The sequence below is a fragment of the Elephas maximus genome, chromosome 10 (genome assembly GCF_024166365.1).
Source record: "Elephas maximus indicus isolate mEleMax1 chromosome 10, mEleMax1 primary haplotype, whole genome shotgun sequence".
NCBI classification, from domain to species: domain Eukaryota; kingdom Metazoa; phylum Chordata; class Mammalia; order Proboscidea; family Elephantidae; genus Elephas; species Elephas maximus.
In genome coordinates this window covers 111265369-111285487 of record NC_064828.1, presented here as the reverse complement: position 1 = coordinate 111285487, position 20119 = coordinate 111265369, and the positions used below count along the sequence as shown (strand labels likewise).

At 45.6% G+C, this 20119-nt stretch overlaps 1 protein-coding gene across 6 annotated transcripts in view; it reads left to right on the top strand.

Moving 5' to 3' along the window:
- Nucleotides 1–20119, top strand: part of PPP2R5C (protein phosphatase 2 regulatory subunit B'gamma) — a 178860-nt gene that overhangs the window by 106572 nt on the left and 52169 nt on the right. For all 6 annotated transcript variants that reach the window (XM_049898338.1, XM_049898333.1, XM_049898337.1 and 3 more), the window contains one exon: nucleotides 17178–17377. In XM_049898338.1, the coding sequence (XP_049754295.1) occupies nucleotides 17309–17377 (69 nt within the window). In that variant the 5' untranslated portion in view covers nucleotides 17178–17308. The remainder of the gene's footprint in view (nucleotides 1–17177; nucleotides 17378–20119) is intronic.

Sequence of the window (20119 nt, the reverse complement as noted above, 5' to 3'; positions counted from 1 at the left end):
GCATGTGAGGCATTTGAAAATACCATGGCTTGGGTCAGGTGCACCTTAGTCCTCAGAGTGACATCTTTGCTTTTTCACACTTTACTGGTTGGTAAAGACATCCTTGGCCTAGAGCCGAGGGAGGTGAAGAGCAGGAGAGCATGTCCAGGGCGATTCCCCATCATGGGCACATGTCTGTGCATGGAGTTCTCCAGGGGGCTCTTCTTTCTTACACTGCTTGAATTATTTTTATTTTACAATGAGCATGTGTCATTTTTCTGAAGACAAAAATTCTTCAGCAGTATCTAAGACATATTTGTACATCATATGTTAGCAACCAAACACAAAGTTCTAGGTTCATTTAAAGACCCAATGAGCAGCACAGGCAGTGCCCAGATTACGAATGAGTTCTGTTCCTAAATCTATCTTTAAGTCAAATTTACACGTTAAGTCAGAACAATTAGGTACGGTTTGCATTTAAAGTCAGTCAAATGTTTGTCTTAGTGTATAGTATATAGCGTATCTTTCTATGCATAAAAACATTAAAGAAACACTTCCAGATACGCTAAAACGTCTTTAACATAATACAGTGATAATATAATGTTTTGATGCACATTGCAAAGTAGTGCCCATTTGTTACTATGAACCATTGTATGTACCTCAAATTTTTAATTTAACAGGCTTTCTGGGGTTGGTTCATAACTTTAGGTTGTACATAAGTTGGACTTTTGTAACTGAGGGACTGCCTGTAATACGCAGAGGAAGGTTTCATTTACAGGTTCAAACCCTTGGGTTTTTGTACGTTCCTCCCTATATGGCCCACTTCGTTTAAGTTATTCTCTTAGGTTTAGGAGAAGAAAAAAAAAAAAACAGCACATACTATTCTTTACCCTCCTTGTGTTTAGAGACCCTGCTGGCTGTTCATCCTGCCCCTTTTCTAGGGTTCACTGCTTGTGCTCTCATCCCAAGGGTTGATTCTCTCCTTGTCTCTTAGCGCCAGAAAGAACCTCGTTTTTCATGAGGCCCAGAAAGGTTAAGCAGCTGGTCACAACTGGTTAATAAAGAGCAGTGTCCCCTCCCTCTCTCATCTGCTTGCTGCTTTCCAGTTTTTATTTATCTTCTTACCCATTTGTGCTTCCAGCAACCCTCCCCCCAAAACAGTTCCACCGTAATCCTTTATAAACCTATCCAATTTTAAGGATATTTTTTTCATTCAAATCTAGTTAGGCCACAAATTGATAATACGAAAACGTTCATGAACTCGTCAAAGAGATCGGCTCCTCCGTGACTGAGGAGGCACGTCTGGAATAATTGGATTTGGGGTTCATTCAGCCTCTTTGAGTCCGAACTTAAGGACTGACTGTTGCACTGCCCTGTTCTAAGCATTAGCACAGCAGAGCGCTATTACCGTGGTCTGTTTGCCAGGACACACAAATAATTGTGTTATGCAGAGCCAGACACTGTCAGATTGAGATTCCGCCCCTCGTCAGCACAGATGTACTCGCTGAGTGGAGCGCATTAGAGGCCTGCCCGGAAATGCCTGGAGAGCATGACGAACGTTGCTTCCATTCCAGGTAGTTTTGAAAGGCAGGCACATAAACGAGATTAAATGACATAAGCGTATGATTAACAAAAACCAGCTGACATTTCCTAAGGACATACTGTATTTCAGGCGTTAACCTGAGCACATTATAGCTGTTCATTCACAACAACCTCATCAGGTACCCTTAACCCCATTTTCCAGTGGAGGAAACTGAGGCCCAAAGAGATGAAAGTATTTTTCCCAGGGTTACTAAGGTGGTAGGAGGTGGAGCTAGGATTTCAACCCAGGTATTCCAGCATCCTGTCCAGATATTGGGGATTTGATAAATATTAACCAGGTGAAGGATGACCTCAGAGTGCCATGAGCGTGATTGAACTGTAAAAGCCTGAGAGTGTGACTGTCATGGATTGAATTATGGCCCCTCAAAAATGTGTGTATCAACTTGGTTAGGCCATGTGTGGTTGTCCTCCATTTTGTGATTATAATTTTATGCTGAGAGAATTAACCCATTGTCATCAAGTCGATCCCGACTCATAGCGACCCTATAGGACAGAGTAGAACTGCCCCATGCGGTTTCCAAGGAGCGCCTGGTGGATTCAAACTGCTGACCTTTTGGTTAGCAGCCGTAGCTCTTAACCACTGTGCTACCAGGGTTTCCTTGAGAGGATTAGGGTGGGATTATAACACCACACTTAACTTAGGTCACCTCCCTGATCCAAAGTAAAAGGCATTTCCCTGTGGTGTGGCCTGCACCACCTTCTATCTCTTAAAAGGAAAGGGAAGCAAGCAGTGAGTTGGGGACCTCATACCACCAAGAAAGCAGAACCAGGAGCAGAGCGCGTCCTTTGGACGTGGGGTCCCTGCACCTGAGAAGCTCCTCGACCAGGGGAGGATTGTTGACAAGGATCTTCCTCCAGAGCCGACAGAAAGAAAGCCTTCCCCTGGAGCTGATGCCCTGAATTTGGACTTGTAACCTACTAGACTGTGAGAAAATAAATTTCTCTTTGTTAAAGCCATCCACTTATGTGGTATTTCTGTTATGGCAGCACTAGATATCTAAGACAGCAACCGTCTAAGATACATCTGTTGGTCCCATCCTGACAGGAGTAAAGGAAAATGAAGAAAACCAAAGACAAAAGGAGAATATTAGCCCAAAGGACTAATAGACCACATGAACCACAGCCTTCATCAGCCTGAGCCAAGAAGTAGATGGTGCCCGGCTACCACCACCAACCTCTCTGACAGGGATCATGATAGAGGGTTCCAGACAGGGAGAAAAATGTGGAACAAAATACAAATTCACACACACAGAAAAAAAAAGACGAGACTTACTGGTCTCACAGAGCCTAGAGAAACCCCAGAGACTGTGGCCCCTGGACACCCTGCTAGCTCAGAACTGAAGCCACTCCCGAAGTCCACCTTTCAGTCAAAGATTAGAGAAGCCTGTAAAACAAACAATAACACATGTGAGGAATGTGCTTCTTCTTAGTTCATTCAAGTACATGAGACCAAATGAGCCAGACTTGCCCAAAAGCAAAGACGAGAAGGCAGGAAGGGACAGAAAAACTGGACTGATGGACACGGGGAACCCAGGGTGGAAAGGGGGAGAGTGCTGACACATTGCAAGGATTGCAGTTAATCTGTGTATGAATTTTTGAATGGAAACTAATGTGCCCGGTAAACTTTCACCTAAACCACGATTTGGGAAAAAAAAAAAAAAAAAACCCTGGGGGTAAAACTTGGACTGTAAAGAACAAGTCTTAGGAAATGCTTTGTAGAGAAAAGAAGAATTTCATGGGCTAGATATGGAGACCCTCCCAAACGGCACCACCTCAGACTACCAGGTCCGCCCCCACTCAGGTGGCTTTGAAGAGCTCAGGGTTGGAGAAGGTGGGGGCCGGCCTGTCAAACAGCGGATGCTGCTGCAGTCACCACAAGGGCTCAGTGTCCAGGCCAGATCCTGCCCTGGGCCCTTGGAGACCAGACTCCTTAGGAGTAATTGATCCTGAGTCCTGCTCGAGGAGGTGGGAGTGAGAGGAAGGTGCTGCCCACAATTAGAGCAGCGTTATTTTAGTGATCAAATCCTTCTGAGTTCAAGCATAGAGAGTAGTAGAGAGTCAAGCAAAAGGGCTGTGTGAGGCTCCTGGAAGGCCCAGGAGGGACGTGCTACCAAGGGGGCCCTTGAGGCCAGCCAGGTAGGAGTACCAGGTTGGGCACAGGGCTCACGAGGTGGGTGAACGAGGAGATTGGTGTCACAGGAGCGAGAGGTGGGCCTGCTCGGGGTCAGCCTCCAGGAGCAGCAGTCACCTCAGACACCACAGCCTCCTCAGGGACGCCTGGCTCAGGGCGCAGCTCTACAGCTCTGGGGTCCTTCTCAGCACCGCCTGCGTCTGCAAGCAAGGCTGCCTCTCAGAAGTGCAGGGAACTGGCCTATCTGCTCAGGTAGTCCAGGGAAGCCCTGGTCATGCCGGCAGGTTTCCCCCCATGTAGCCCTGGGACAAGGAGAAAATGGAGCTAATTGGAAGTGTATGCATGTGTGATTGTGAGCGTAATGTCAATTTCCGGTGCATCTGGGATCAGATATGTAGAAAAGGGTCAGCTAAGTATCTTGTAGTACACACCTAAATACTAGAATTTTCCTTGTTTTAACTAATAATAAAAATATGAAGTATTTGTCTGAAATTTCCTCCGAGAAAGCTTGAGCCTTTTGGTCAGCCCCGCGAATCATCTGAGTGTGTGACGATGTATGGCTAAGGAAGCCTGGTGTAACCACCCCTCTTTTGAAGTGAGAATGGTACACGCCCGCCTCCTGTTGGTCCCACAGTTTCAGAGAAGAGAAGGCGGAGGGTGGCTCCGAGTTGGTCGCTTTGCTTAATGGTTTGCCTTTGAGCAGTCTATGAGCTGCCACCCCTGGAGAGTCTCTGAAAGAAATGGGGTTAGCCAAGAGCCGGGTTCAGGCCCCGCCTGTGTGTGCTTCTCTCAGGAACCCAGCAGACATGCTGTCTTGGAGCTGTGACCTGTTATGGGTACAGGGGTGTGACGTCTTGAGGAACATGTGTGACAGTGTAATTACCCTGCCACCTTGCCATGAAGGGCCTGCATCTTAGGGAGCACAGGGTGTGGGAGTGAGAGCGAGGCCCTGCAGCCCAACCTGATTGTTTCTTTTCCTAAAATTACCCCCGTTTCACATTTCTGGGTCCAGCCCTCCCCCCGGGTGAGCTGCAGTGCCCTTGAGAACAGCACTGTGGCTCCCTGTCTCACCTGGCACCATGTAGACAGCCTGCCGCGCCTTGGTCCCTCAGGCACCACAAGGGGTAGTGCTGGAGGTTCCGTCACCTGGCATCATGTACATAGGCCTGCTACAGCCTTGTCACTCAGCCTCACACAGGGCGCAATTGAGGTTCTGTCACCTGATACCTTGTACACAGGTCTGCTGCACCTTGGTCCCTCAGGCACCACAAAGGGCAGGGATGGAGGTTCCATCACCTGGCACCGTGTACACAGGCCTGCCGCAGCCTTGTCCCTCAGCCTCACACAGGGCACGATTGAGGTTCTGTCACCTGGCACTGTGTACACAGGCCTGCGGCACCTTGGTCCCTCAGGCACCACAAGGGGCAGGGATGGAGGTTCCATCACCTGGCACCGTGTACACAGGCCTGCCGCAGCCTTGTCCCTCAGCCTCACACAGGGCACGATTGAGGTTCTGTCACCTGGCACTGCGTACACAGGCCTGCCGCACCTTGGTCCCTCAGGCACCACAAAGGGCAGGGATGGAGGTTCCGTCACCTGGCACCACGTAGACAGACCTGTAGTGGCCTGGTCCCTCAGTCTCACACAAGGCACGATCCAGGTCCTTTGTCTTTTTGCGGGAGCAGCCTTAAATTTTTTCGGCGTGTCTTATTGCAGCTTAGTTAAAATTTTAAATCTTAAAATCCTTTATAATTTATGCATCACTTGAGACTGCAAAATAACAGATGTAAGAATGTAGATGCTTTCCATTTAGTTTATGCTTCAGAAGTGGTTCTGGCCCCACAGCACCGGTTGTGCCTCCACACGGTGGTACCTGCTGCCCAACTGAGGGTCACTCAGCCGCACAGCGTCGCCTCTGCAGCCCGTCCGGCTTCTCTCAGGGGAGCCAGCTTTCAGACAGCACGGGCATGGACACCGTTACTCACGAGCCCTGCAGTTTTGTTGTCGGCATCGATCGTTACGTGACGTTCACCAGGTGCCTGCTTGGTGCCAGGCACTGTGCTAGGGGCTGGGGAGGCCTCATGGGGGCGGGGGGAGACTGAGGTGGAGATGCTGTGTCCCCTCCTACCTCCATGACCCTCTCCAAAGGCACCCCAGCGTGCCATGATGAGGCCGAGTTCAGTGTCAGCAACAGTCAGGAAGTCCCCAAGTTCCCAGGAGGACAGACGCTCTCCACCACTCGAGTTCCGCTGGGCCTGAGAGGCCCCCTGAGGAAGGAGGAGCTGGTATTAATTTTTATTGGCTAACATCTTTCATATTACTAACATCTCCGCAGTCATTACTTGATGGCCTGGAGAGAGGAGACTGGAACCTGACAGGCTGACAGTGATACTAATGAGTTAACACTGATACAGGGGGTGGAGCCTCTAACATGGGGTGGCACGCGGTTGGAAAGGGTTTAGGTGGCGATGGGGGTGCCACTAGAGCAGTTTGGGTAGTTGCAGGGTGTGTGTGCATACACGTGCACGTAGTCCCTGGTGTTGGGCTCCATGGCCCTGGTGCTCCTGCTCGGTGGCCCTCGAGGCAGACTGGTCTGCTTCTTTCATTGACCTTCCTTCTGCCTGCTCTGGGCTGGACCTCAGGTGTGGACAGATTTGTCATCAGGGAGCTGGGGTGCAGGAAGGAGCAGTCACAGCTATTTGAGATGAAGAAAAAGGGAGTAGAGAACAAAATAAAACGGAAGAAAAAGTAGAATGTTCTGTGTGTATATAGCGTGTATGTATGTGGGGGGTGGTTGGTTGGTTGGTTTTTATCTGTTTGCCTTTCAAAGTGAGGCATTGTGGGGTGGAAGAACAGTGAGGATGGCGGCCAGCATGCCATGAGGGTGGACAGGTGTGCCAAGCCTGCCCTCCTCTCAAGAGCCAGAGGTCCAGGGAGAGAAACCCCAGGCCACCTGCCTACCTCTCTGAGCAGCATCTCTGGGGCCTGGGCTCTCGGGCACTGTCTTGGAGGGGCCTCCTAGTCAGGGGCACGTGCCCACAAGTGATGGTCTATCACCACCCTCCTTCTTGCACCTCTGCACTGTTTCGTCTGCTGGTAGACTTCCTGAAAGTGCCGGAGTCTTCCTTTGGCATCTCATATTTGTCAAATGACATAAAAGCTGTCTCTTTTCCTGAAACGAACCTGCCCTTGCATTTTAGATAAATTGGCTACTTTGTTGCCGGAGTACTGGCTACCAGGTACAGTAACCTTGTGTTTAAGATCTCACCAAAAATGCTAGTCCAGGAGGAAGCTGAGATGACAGGGACTCCACCCAGTGGTGAGGAGCGTGTTTTTGTTTAAGTGGACCGCTGGTGAGTGGCTAACTTTGTTCCCCACGAGGCATTCTAATTCTAGAACTAGATTCCCAAGCAGGCGTGTGGCATATGTCAGCAGACAGTGCTATTTTTTATTCGTATATTTATTCCTAGGTGTTTGTTTGATTTCCCTTAATCTTTCTCAGTAGGAACACCAAGCCTTCCAACTCGGCTAGTGTCTATTGAATTCCTCTTAGGTATCACGTTCTGGAAGAGGGGCTCACGTGTCTGTATGTCCACATGAAATTTTATCACTAGAGGAGCCTGAGTCGTAGAATAATTTCATGATTTCACCACGTTGTTCTTATGTTGGAGTCTAGTCTAGAAATGGAGCCCTGGTGGCGCAGTGGTTAAGAGCTTGGCTGCTAGCCAAGAGGTCGGCAGTTCAAATCCTCCAGGCGCTCCTTGGGTGGCTGTAGGTTCGCTAGGAGTTGGAATCAACTTGAGGGCAATGGGTTTGTTTTGTTTGTTTGTTTGTTTTAGTCTAGAAGTGAGTTTGTTTCTCCCACGTGACTTCTTCACTGAAACATCCCCTCACCTGAGTTGAAGAGCTTTTCTGAGGAAACCAGCCTCTCCAGGCCTTTATCTCATCTCTGTCCCGCCGTCTCCCCCACCCACCCGCCCCTGCTAGAGGCTGCCAGTTCTCATGGCTGGAAAACATGAATGAACTTGGTTTTATCCACAGCTTTTTGAGAAAATCACCTTGAAATGAAAACATCTGCCTTATAAAATTACAAAGGACCACGCTGTGATTTCCAGAGAAAGGGTTGATGGTTAGGGGTTTGTGGTGGGAAGTTGGGAGGGAAGTGAATATTACCCCTTTCTTTATATGCAAATGAAGGCAGACCAAAGAATGGGGTGGGAAGCAGAATAGGAGGATCCCAGTGCTTAGGATAGGAGTGGTTCAGGTTTGTGGGCCACTTGGCTGTGGGGTTCACTGTCCTCAGCCTCAGCCGACTTCCATCCCAAACTTGGTTCTGGAGCTCACAGATCTTTTTCTCCCAGAAGGATATAAACGTGGTGAATGTGCATAACAAAGGTGACTAAACAAAAGAATTGGAATTTTTTTTTTTAATTTTGTCATAAAAATATCAGAATTGGAATTAGAAAAGGGAACATTCGTGGTAGATTTTGAACTACAGGTTGTCTCTATCAAGACCTGCTTAAACTGAAAAGTGTCTACGTAAGAGCTGCTAGCCAATTTTATATTACTAAAAAAAAAAAAAAAAGCCAGTTGCTGCCAAGTTGATTTTGACTCGAAACGACCCTATATGACACAGTAGAACTGTCCCATAGGTTCCCAAGGAACAGCTGGGGGATTTGAACTGCAGCCTTTCGGTTAACAGCTGAGCTCTTAACCACTGCACCACCAGGGCCCCCTACATTACTAATGTTATATCCAAATTAGTTTAACCAGCGGCCCTTTCATGTTGCCATAGAACCAGAATGCCACCCGGGAAGAATGGGAGGTTTCCGTACGCTAAAGCTAAGGACAGGAGAGATGGCTGGTTTCTTCTCTGCGGTTCTCCTGGAGCACTAAACAAGAGGAGAACCGCAGTGGGCAGAAGGCCTTCTGAACAAATGAACACTCTGAGGGCAGGGTGCCTCATTAAAAAAACCTGTCCACTTCCTGTTGTCAGGTAGTTACCTCAACTCCTTTCTGTTAGGTGGTATAGACAGAACATGAAGGGGAGGGGAAAAAATGGCCGTATTTGAATGACATACCTGTTTAGAAACCGTAGCAGAGGCCCAATATTCTATGGTGAAGTTAAACTACTGTGAAGTCGGCATCTCATCAGGTGTAAGGCACTACTGATCGTAGGTCAGACCATTTTTTATGGGTTACCAAGAAAGAAAGAAGAGCCACTAAGTGAAAATTGCAACTTGATTTTAGGTGTAGAAATATGTGTATATTAAAACGAATGAAATAGGGCACTGGCATTGTAAAAAAAAAAAAAAGATTTATTGTCATTTTGAAAATCATCAACCAATTTAGGAGCCGTTTGAGAGGGTTAACTCAGTTTTGAAATTGTGTAGGTGCTAAAGGTCAATGGTTAAACTCTTGACTACTAGCCAAAAGGTTGACGGTTCAAACCCACCCAGAGGCACCTCGGGAGACAAACCTGGCGCTCTCTTTCTAAAAGGTCACAGCCATTGAAAACCGTATGGAGTGCAGTTCTGTTCTGACACACATGGGGTCACCATGAGTCGGAATTGACTCAACAGTAACTAACAAGGGTCAGCTTAGAAGGTAGTCGTGTCACTTCAGATGCACAGATGTGAACGTTTCTCTCAGTCATGTTTGTTTATAACGTTTTCAGGTTGTGGAATTTCGGATTCACAGAGTAAGAGGTAATTGTTACCAAAGCCGATGAACTGCCAGGCCATCTCCCTGGGGAATAGGGCTTGAGTGTCACTACCGCCTTACGAGAAAGCTCGGAGAAATGGGTGCACAGACTGTAGCTTAGACCTGGCTCTTAGGAACATAGGTCTGGCATCTTCACTTCAATCCCTCTGTGTCAGCTGCTAACCCAAAGGTCAGCAGTTCGAATCCACCAGACGCTGCTTGGAAACTCTACGAGGCAGTTCTGCTCTGTCCCATAGGGTTGCTATGAGTTGGAATTGACTGGACAGCAACGGGTTTAGTTTTGGTTTTTTGGTGTCACTCATGGAGAGATCCTTCTTGTTCTTAGACCAAGTGTTATCGCTCATCTGCTTAAACCATCTGTGATTCAAATTATGTACCCACAGTGCTTTTCACAGTATCTCTGACTGAAGAGATTCCAGAGTGTCGAAATGCCTGTAAAAAGGAGACAGTTTCTCCGAAGATTTTATCTTAAAAGTTGATGTAGACTTTGCATTCTATTCTGATACATATGTAATTGTTTTAATGTAAATATATTTTATTTATAGTACCTGTCAGTTAAAATACCTGAATTTGTTTTCCTCAGGCTGATTTGTTCATTCAGCAAATATTTGAGGTCCCACTATGTGCTAGTCCAGTTTTAGGTTTAGGATAAAATGGTGAACAAGACAAAGTCCCTCCTTTGAAGATTTATAATTAAGTATCCAGTAGGATTAATTTAAGGCATGTAAAAATGTAATCAGTATTACCCCTTTTTTGAGGTGCCTTTTTGAGAAAAAGAAGCCCAGTGGTACAATGGTTAAGCCCTCAGCCGCTAACAAAAGGTTGGTGGTTCAAACAGACTAGCCACATGAGAGAGAAAGATGTGACAGCCTGCTTCTGAAAGATTACAGCTTAGGAAACCCTATGGGGCAGTTCTACCTGACCTGTAGGGTCACTATGAGTCGAAATCACCTGGACGACGACGGGTTGGGTTATGGCTCTTGGTGCAGGGAGAGGCAAGTTGATTATGTCGCAAGACAGAGAGCCTCGCACTTACGGGCACTTGGCTTAGGATATAGGGAACACTGGAAGCAGTGGAGGTAAGATGGTCATTTCCAAACAATGGTGCATGGATTTCCTCTTTAAAAAACAAAATCCTGTGGCCGAGCTTTTGTTTTCTTCATGGGAGAAACTTGCCATCTGCCAGGTTCCCTCATACGGGATATAGCTAAGTAGGATTTGGTGGTGGTGGTGGTGTTCTCAGGTGCCGTCAAGTCAGTTCTGACTCACAGCAACCCTCTGTACGACAGCACCAAACACTGCCTGGTCCTCTGCCATCCTCACGGTTTATCTTCGATCTTCCTTATTCGTTGTCCAGCTTTTGCAGGCATATGAGGCAATTAAAAATACCGTGGCTTTGGGCAGGTGCACCTTAGTCCTCAAAGTGATGTCTTTGTTTTTCAACACTTTGAAGAGGTCTTTCGCAGCAGATTTGCCCAACACAATGCATCTTTTGATTTCTTGATTGCCGCTTCCATGGGGGTTGATTGTGGATCCAAGTAAAATGAAATCCTTGACAACTTCAAACTTTTCTCCATTTATCATAACATTGCTTTTCGGTCCAGTTGTGAGGATTTTTGTTTTCTTTATGTTGAGATGTAATCCATACTGAACGCTGTGGCCTTTGATCTTCATCAGTACGTGCTTCAAGTCCTCTTCACGTTCAGCAAGCAAGGTTGTGTCATCTGCATAACGCAGATTATTAATGAGTCTTCCTCCAATCCTGATGCCATGTTCTTCATACAGTCCAGCTGGTTGAATTATTTGCTCAGCATACAGATTGAATAGGTATGGTGAAAGGATACAACCCTGACTCACACCTTTCCTGACTTTAAACCACACAGTATCTCCTTGTTCTATTCGAACAACTGCCTCTTGATCTATGTACAGTTCCTCATGAGCACAATTAAGTGTTCTGGAATTCCCATTCTGTTTTAAATATTAGTAAATCTTAATTTCCTCTTTTTCTAAGAAGAAAATGAAGTAGAAGTTGTACTGTTTTCTTCCTCCCAGTGTTTCATCTTGCGTAACCCTGGGGTCTGCACCCTGCTTTGGAAGACGTTCCAGGGCCTGTGGTGTAGGTTGCTGCTCCTCACTTCTGGACCCAGTAGCATTTGTAAAACTAGAGACGGGGTTCTGCCACCCTACTCTCCAGGTCATCTGTGTTAAGCATCTCCACAGATCGCGTCCTAGTAGCAGGCTTCCCTTTAGGAAATGTTTTAAAAAGAACATTACCTGCTTACCTCTGGCTTCTCTTCTGTGATTTCAGATTCCATGGGTCCCCGCCCCCTTCAGGCTTTACGTGAGGCCATGCATCTTGTTCCTGGGTATCATTAAGCATTTATTTTGGGATAATTGGGAATTGTCCTGAGTTCACAAGAAGAAATTAATGGAAGTACTGGGAGGCGACAAGGAAGGGGAGGGACTGAAAAGTTCTGTACAAACATAAGGTGTGTGTGATAACATGTATGTAATGGAATGTTAGAGCTCTTAATTTAAAAAAAGGAATAAAAGGAACTATCAAGAATGTTCTTCAACCAAAACTGCAATTGCTTCCTTTTGTTTTGTTCTCTTTCTCTTAGATCAGCAATTTCAGAAACCTTAGCATGGTGTTGAACTTGGATTGTTCTTGTGTGACTTTTCCTGGGAAGGCGTCCTTTTACACAGCCTTCGGGTTAAAGAACCCTGTCCTGGGGGGTCTGCTAGCTACCCCTCAGTCTGCAGTTGAGTGGGAGTTTTGTTACATGTTGCACTGTTTGGCCGATATTTTTCCGTTGGCATCAGGACTGCTGTATGTTCTGAAACACGTGTGTTTACGTCATTAGTCTGCATAACGTTTTAGAGTGAGCTGCTATCATCACGGTGGGCAAAATACTAAATCCATTATTACTCTTTTTTATCCTGCTTCATAGAAGTAATTGTAACGTTAACGACAAATCCAGGGCCATGTTTTATTACCTCAGAGTCAGTCTTGACTACCAAAGACTCAAGTGCAGTACACCAGCAGTGCTGGTCCTGGGGCGTTTGCACATTCGGTTCACACGCGCGGAAATCAGAAGAGTCAAGTGGAGCACAAGCGATAGTCATGCCTTTTTCTTCTTTCAAGATTAGCAAAGCTGACTTTAAATTTCTTAAGACTTTAATTTTCTAATTAGAAAAACAACTCATTTATACTTTTTAAAAAGTCAGAATGCACAAATGTGTAAAGCGTGTTCCACCGCCTCCTATTTCTGTTCCCCAGTGATGCAGCCCTATTAAAACACCAGAAAATGTTTTTTTAATATGCCGATCAAGAAGAAGCTAAATTAACTTGCGTTCAAAAGAGATATAGAAATATCTCAGGGGGATGAATGTGCGATATTTTTACTTTTGTACTCGATTTGATTGTTAGAATATAGATTTTTTTAAATAGTGAAATTGTAAAAATAGCCAAATGTAATTTAAAAAAGCAAAACAGAGAACTCACGAGATTGTAATCACAAGCCTATTTATAGAATGGATATAAATGAAAATAGTACAGTAACACCTTGGCTGTCTGGAACCCTGAAAGAATTGACATAATTGCCAGATAGTTGAGATTTTCTTGCCTTTTAGAAGCATTTTAGATAGAAATTTTACGAAAAGGATTTTACTTTGCTCTTCTTTCTTAATCATAATAGATTTATTTTTGTGTTTTGATGACAACTTGGTCTTTATTCTGAATATCAGCTATTTTATTGTGTGTAAGAAGTGAATGATATTTTCAGGACCTCTTCAGGTCTATATGACTTAGTTCACTCCACCCCGAGTGATCCCAAAGACCTTCGAGTCTCTGTACCCTTGTCTTAGAGCGTGTTGTACTACACTTAGGAGCACTGTGGCAACCTGGGCCAGGTGTTTGGCTTCAGTGTCTTTCCTCATCTCTGATGGTCATGGAACAGCACCTCCTTGACAGGCCTGTTGTAAGGCTTTGGTGGGGGAATGTTCTGAAAAGACCTACCTGGCCTCTTCATAGGAGCCAGGATATGAGTCAGTCCTAAGAGAGGCGGTCGGGGGGCTCTTCGGGGTACATGCAGGCTTTGTAGTCGTCTGCAGTTCTCTGAGGATGTGAGAATGCTACACAGAGAATTCTCTGAGAATGCCACGCTAGCGAGCCGTTACTGCACCTGTGACCTGTCTCACGGTCCCGGCACACTGGGGTGTGAACCAAAAACCCAGTGCCGTCAAGTCGATTCCGACTCATAGCGACCCTATAGGACAGAGTAGAGCTGCCCCCACAGAGTTTCCAAGGAGCGCCTGGCGGACTTGAACTGCTGACCCTTTGGTTAGCAGCCGTAGCACTTATAAGGATTGGAGGCAAGCGGAGAGGTCATTCAGAAAATGAAATGACATCTTTAATTCTAATGGGCTGTTTGCACATTAAGAGACCTGGCGTTGTGATAGTGTCACTGAAGTGTCACTGAGTTGCTGAGGGCTCTGCACATCTGGGAATCCAGTGTGGCCTCTCATGGTCTCTGGAGTCTCCTATGGGGAGGTGTCCCATCAAACCCTGCCTGGATGCTTCTTATCACTGTGTGCTGTGTAGGAAACAGTGAAACCGTGGCTCCCCATGAAGTGCCGGTTCTCTGCAAGGCTCAGTGTCGGGCATTAGGGGGTTGTTGTTGTTGTTGTTGGGTGCCGTCGAGTCATTTATAGAGTAGAATTGCCCCATAGGGTTTTCCAGGTTGTAATCTTCATGGCAGATCACCAGGTCTTTCTCCCTTGGAGCCGCTGGGTAGGTTCAAACCACCAACCTTTAAGTTAGCAGCCAAGCACTTAATCACTGTGCCACCAGGAATCCTTATTAGGGGGAACAGAGAATTAAAAAAATATGGCCACCACACCTGCCCTCCAAGCACCTAGTGGAGAAGTAGGAGTAAGTCTACAGAGACAGCCGTTTAAAGCAATGGTACACGCTGATGACAGCGCAGTAACACGTCTGAGCTAGCTGTGGAAGTAGGGGAGGCCCTGAAGAAGAAATCTAAACGGAAAGGTGACAACTCTGTATGGGTGAGAAAGGGAAAGACTGTGAGCATGAAGGGGGTGAGGGGGTGGGACCAGGGAGCCAGACCTGCGGACACTTCCGGGGCCGGAGGCTTGTGTGCACCAGTGGAGCTCAGCAGTTTTGGCCTCAGGACCCCTTTACACTCCTAACAATTATTTAGGACCCCAAAGAGGTGTTTTTTTTTTTTTAATGTGGGTTAAAGCTGTCAATACTGACCGTATTTGAAATTAAACCAGAGAAAATTTTAATATATATTTATCCAGTCATTCAAAATAATAAACACATGTTAGCATAACATTTTAATAAAAACAGCCATGTTTTCCAAAACAAAAACAAGTTTAATGAGAAGAGTGGCTTTGTTTTTCACACATTTGCAAATCTTTGTGATGTCTGGCTTCGAGGGAGCTACCTGGATGTGGACGGCTGCCTCTGCCTTCAGTCTGTTGCCATGTTCTTCTGTTGAACTTCAGGAAGACACACAGTGTTTTCAGTTAGTCGTGGGCACCTTCTCTGAGATTCTGCAAGGAATCTGCAATGTGGCATCTAAAACCATGTCAGCGAGCTGTTTATACTGTTATGGTAAATCCCAGGGGGGCGTGTCATGCTTCAGAAGGCTGTTTTGCCCATACATGGTTTTGTAACAGCATTATTGATCATTTGGAAATACTGGTTCACTGGGTTATGCAAATCTCTCGAGTGTAAACACATTTCATTGTATATATTTCTAAATCCCACTCCTTGACATCACCACCAATCTCAATAGGAGGTTCTTCAGCCCTGGGAAGCTGACTCACACCAGCAGTTATGAGTGTTGCAGAAGTCCCAAAATATCAGGAAGTCATACAGAGCTTTTTTTGACTCCAGCTTCATCACTTCCCAGCCCTACAATGACCCTCTAGTCCTATGTCTTTATCTCCATTGTGTTATTGTAAGGATTAGATGAAAAATATGCGTTAAGTATGTCTGAAGCACTTAGTAGGATATCTGCCTTAGGTAAGCACTTGCTAAATAATTGTTGTTGTCCACCTGAAGCAAAGGAGAATGAAGAACACCAAAAGACACGAAGAAAATATGAGCCCAAGAAACAGAAAGAGCCACATAAACCAGAGACTCCATCAGCCTGAAACCGGAAGAACTAGATGGCACCTGGCTACCACCAATGACTGCCCTGACAGGGAACAAAACAGAAAATCCCTGGTGGAGCCGGAGAACAGTGGGATGCAGACCTCAAGTTCTATTAAAAAGATCAGACTTAATGGTCTGACTGAGATTGGAGGGGACCCCAGAGGTCATGGCCCCTGGACTCTCTCAGCCCAAAACTAAAACCATTCCCAAAGCCAACTCTTGAGACAAAGATTAGACTGGACTACAGGACATAAAATGATACTGGTAAGGAGTGTGCTTCTTAGCTCAAGTAGACACATAAGAGTGTGTGGGCAGCTCCTGCCTGGAGGGGAGATGAAAAGGCAGAGGGGGACAGGAGCTGGTTGAATGGAAACAGGGAATACAGGGTGGAGAGGAGGAGTGTCCTGTCACATTGTAGGGAGAGCAGCTAGGGTCACCTAACAATGTGTGTGTAAGTTTTTGTATAAGAAACTGACTTGAGTTGTAAACTTTCACTTAAAGCACAATAAAATAAATAAATAATAGTAATAATTGTCGTTAGCTGCTGCTGAGTCAACCCCACGCACACCAGAACAAAATGCTGCCCGGTCCTGCGCCACCCCCACGATCCGTTGCAGATCACACCATTGTGATCCATAGGGTCTTCACGGGCTGATTTTCAGAAGTAGATTACCAAGCTTTTCTTCCGAGTCTGTCTTGGTCTGGAAGCTCTGCAGAAACCTGTTGAGCATCCAGGCAACACGCAAGCCTCCACGGGCAGATGGGCGCTGGCTGTGCAGGAGGTGCATCAGCCAGGAATCGAACCCAGGTCTCCTGCGTGGAAGGAGAGAATTCCACCACTGAACCACCTGCCTTCAACCACTAAATAATAGTTGTCATTATTGATATTATTTGTGCTGTTACTATATTGTTATCATCGTTAACATCATGACTCATCCTGTGTGCTGGGAGGGATGGAACGGGCTTTGTGGAGCACTGTGGTGGTGACTGTGTGTTTGCGAGTAGTGGTTTGTTTTGGCGATCTGCAGACTGATGCCGTTGCTGTGTGTATTCAGCCAGAGCAGCCAGCCACGGTCCCCTTCCCCTCCTGTAAGTTTAGAGCCTCCTTCTTCTGGGGTCTTTTTTCAACTCGTCTGTGCCCGCACTACGCAGTGACCACATGGTGTGAGTGTCCTGCGCCCTCACCCAGCCTGGAGTCTCCACACGTGCCTTACCTTGTTGCCTCGCACGTGCCTGCAGGGGTAAGTGGTGCTCCGATGATGTGGGTGAATGAATGTGTTTAGAGGGGTTTGTTTGGAACAGCACCCTCCAGGTGGTTTCACAGAGTTAAAAAGCATAAAAAAGTTATACTGGACATACGGCCTGAGCAGTGACTAGTGTTTTCTTCTTTCCTTTTTCTTTAAGGAGCATTTAACCTCTGTTCACCCTACCCCGTTCCCCCCGCCCTCGAATCTCTATTAATTCAAAATAAAAATAGTAGGAGGCTTAAGTGTTTTACAGTAACATTAGGTTAAACATTTTTACAATCAATATATTTTGCTTTCTGCTTTTCAGATGTTCCTCCTGCTGACCAAGAGAAGCTTTTTATCCAGAAGTTACGTCAGTGTTGTGTCCTCTTTGACTTTGTTTCCGATCCACTCAGTGACCTAAAGTGGAAGGAAGTAAAGCGAGCTGCTCTCAGTGAAATGGTGGAATATATCACGCACAATCGGAATGTGATCACAGAGCCGATTTACCCGGAAGTAGTCCATATGGTAAGTGATTCCAGTCCAACCTGCTGTCCCAACCCTGAGTTAAAAGTAGGACTCCAGTGTTCTTAGGGTAGCCTGAGATGTTTGAGCCCAACAGAGCACTACCCAGAAAAAAACCTTCCTGTTCCAGAATTTGTACTTGCACCTTGAAGAATGACAGTCTTCTTCGTAACGTGCCCTGGGTCCTACCAATAGCAATATCAAGGATTTGTCAGGCGCCATCTAGGGACTGCGCACGTTCTGTTTATTAACTCATTTAATCCTCACAACTGCCCTGTGGGGTGGAAATGTTAGAACTTTTATTTATATCCATTATCTTATCCTCTTTAAATTTCTTTTTAACTATATAATAGTGCCCATATATAGTTTGGAAGTAAATAGGTGTGCATACATGTGTAGGAAAATTCTAATGATGGCCAAAGTAAAAATAGTGATAGGACAACATGGTTATCAGACAATCTGTCCTGATTGGGTGGGACAGCCTCCACCCCTCTGTGCTGGTATCAGACAATCCACCCTGATTGGCTGGGACAGCCTCCACCCATCTATGCTGGTATCATAAAATCTGTGCTGATTGGACGAGGTGGGCTCCATCATACTGAGCTTATCATTTGTTTTGCTCATCCCCTAAGTCTCCTTCTCTGCATGTCCCATTACAGCTTTTGTTTGCAGGTCAGTTGCAGCTAGTCCTGCTGTATCTCACTGTGACCTCTGTCAGTGCCTCCTGGAAGAGTTTCATGAGATACGCTTACTAAAACTCACTATTCAACCGAGAACTTACTTCTGTTGCATTTGTTTGAATTGTTGATATTTTATCCATCTTTAAAGTCAGTACTCCTCAGTTATTAGTCACCAGTGTTCCTTAATATAAAACGTTAAATCCTGATTGTCATTGGACTATTTCTGTTGCTGCACCTGACCTGCAGAACTCTAAATTATTGATTTATTCAAAGCCATATATTATACTCGTATTTTTATATTATAAAATATGTATATGTTATCTATATAAATATAAAATGAGGAAGATTCATTAACAACCTGGGATGTACAGATGATACAACCATGCTTGCTGAAGGCAAAGATGTCACCTTGAAGACTACGGTGTGCCTGACCCAAGCCATGGTGTTTTCAGTAGCCTCATATGCATGTGAAACCTGGACAATGAATAAAGAAGACCTAGGAAGGTTTTTTGAGGAAGGATTGATGCCTTTGAATTATGGTGTTGGCGAAGAATACTGAATATACCATGGACTGCCAGAAGGACAAATAAACCTGTCTTGGAAGAAGTACAGCCAGAATGCTCTTTAGAAGAGAGGGTGGCAAAAGTTCGTCTCACATGCTTTGGACCTGTTATCAGGAGGGACCAGTCCCTGGAGAAGGACATCATGCTTGGTAAAGTAGAGGGTCAGTGAAAAAGAGGAAGACCCTCAACGAAATGGATTGACACAGTGACTTCAGCAGTAGGCTCAAACGTAGCAAGATTGTGAGTTTAGCACAGGACTGGGCAGTGTTTCATTCTCTTGTGTGTGGGGTCACTATGAGTCAGAACTGACTCAACAGCGCCTAACAATTATATATTTTTTAAAAAAAAAAACCAACTCACAGCAACTCCATATGACAAAATAGAACTTCCCCCATAAGGTTTCCAAAGCTGTAATCTTGACGGAAGCAGACTGCTACATCTTTCTCCTGTGGAGCAGCTGGTGGGTTTGAACTGCCAACCTTTTGGTTAGCAGCCAAGCACTTAACCACTGACCACCACCAGGGCTCCATATATATATTATATTAATTATATATATAATATGTATTTTATTTCAGAATCAACTAGATTTGTTGACCTAAAATATCCTTATTTCTCACTTTAGAAGATGTGTTTCGGAAAAGGAAAATGAAAGTACCATTCATTTCTGCGGTTCACGCCTGCCGTGTTCCAAGTTGAAATGAGTGGATTATTTTAATTTATTGTTGTTAACTCTTGAGGTTCAGCACGTACCAGTGTGAGTTGGCCTGAGAACTGCTAGGGCCGTGTGGGCGCCTCTTCCGTGTGTACGCCTGAGGAATAGAGACAGGTGTGTTCTGGGGAGTGAATGAATCCCTCAGGCCTTAATAGCTCAGACAGAGGAAAATCGCAGTGTCTTTTCTCTCCTTTATTTCAACTCTCTTCCTTTGGAAGGCCTCCCAGTCCCAGGATCATAAGGAAAAATATCTGATATTTTCTCTTAGTAGGTTCATAGCTTTGTTCTTCATGTTACATTTTATAATCTTCCTGGAATTTTTTAATGGTGCACAGTAGGGATTTCCCCTTATTTTCTCCTAAATTGATAGTCATTTGTCCCTGCAGCATGTATTGGACATTCCATTTTCCCCATTGACTTACAGCGCTGCTTTCCTATATAGAATATTAAGGAGCCTTGGCTGCCAGCTTAGCCTGAGAGGGAAGAGTCTGCAGAAAGGACTACTAGACTTCTGTTGTCCTGGTTTGGATCAGATGCCTGCCTTGAACCAAGTGTGTTCCCAACTGCTTGAGCCAGTCTCTCGTTTGTATCTCGCAGTAGCGTTGCCAAAACTACTTAGGATACTTAAAGTGCCTAAGAATCTGGGGTTTTTCAGGTTAAAAATCACAACTTTTCCTCCCACCGTTGTAATTGTTTCCTAACTGAATTCTCTTCCTGCCGTCTTCACCCTGTCCCCCACCCCTGAACATCAGGCCAGTCCACAGTGTTGGACAGTTTGCTTTCTAATGCA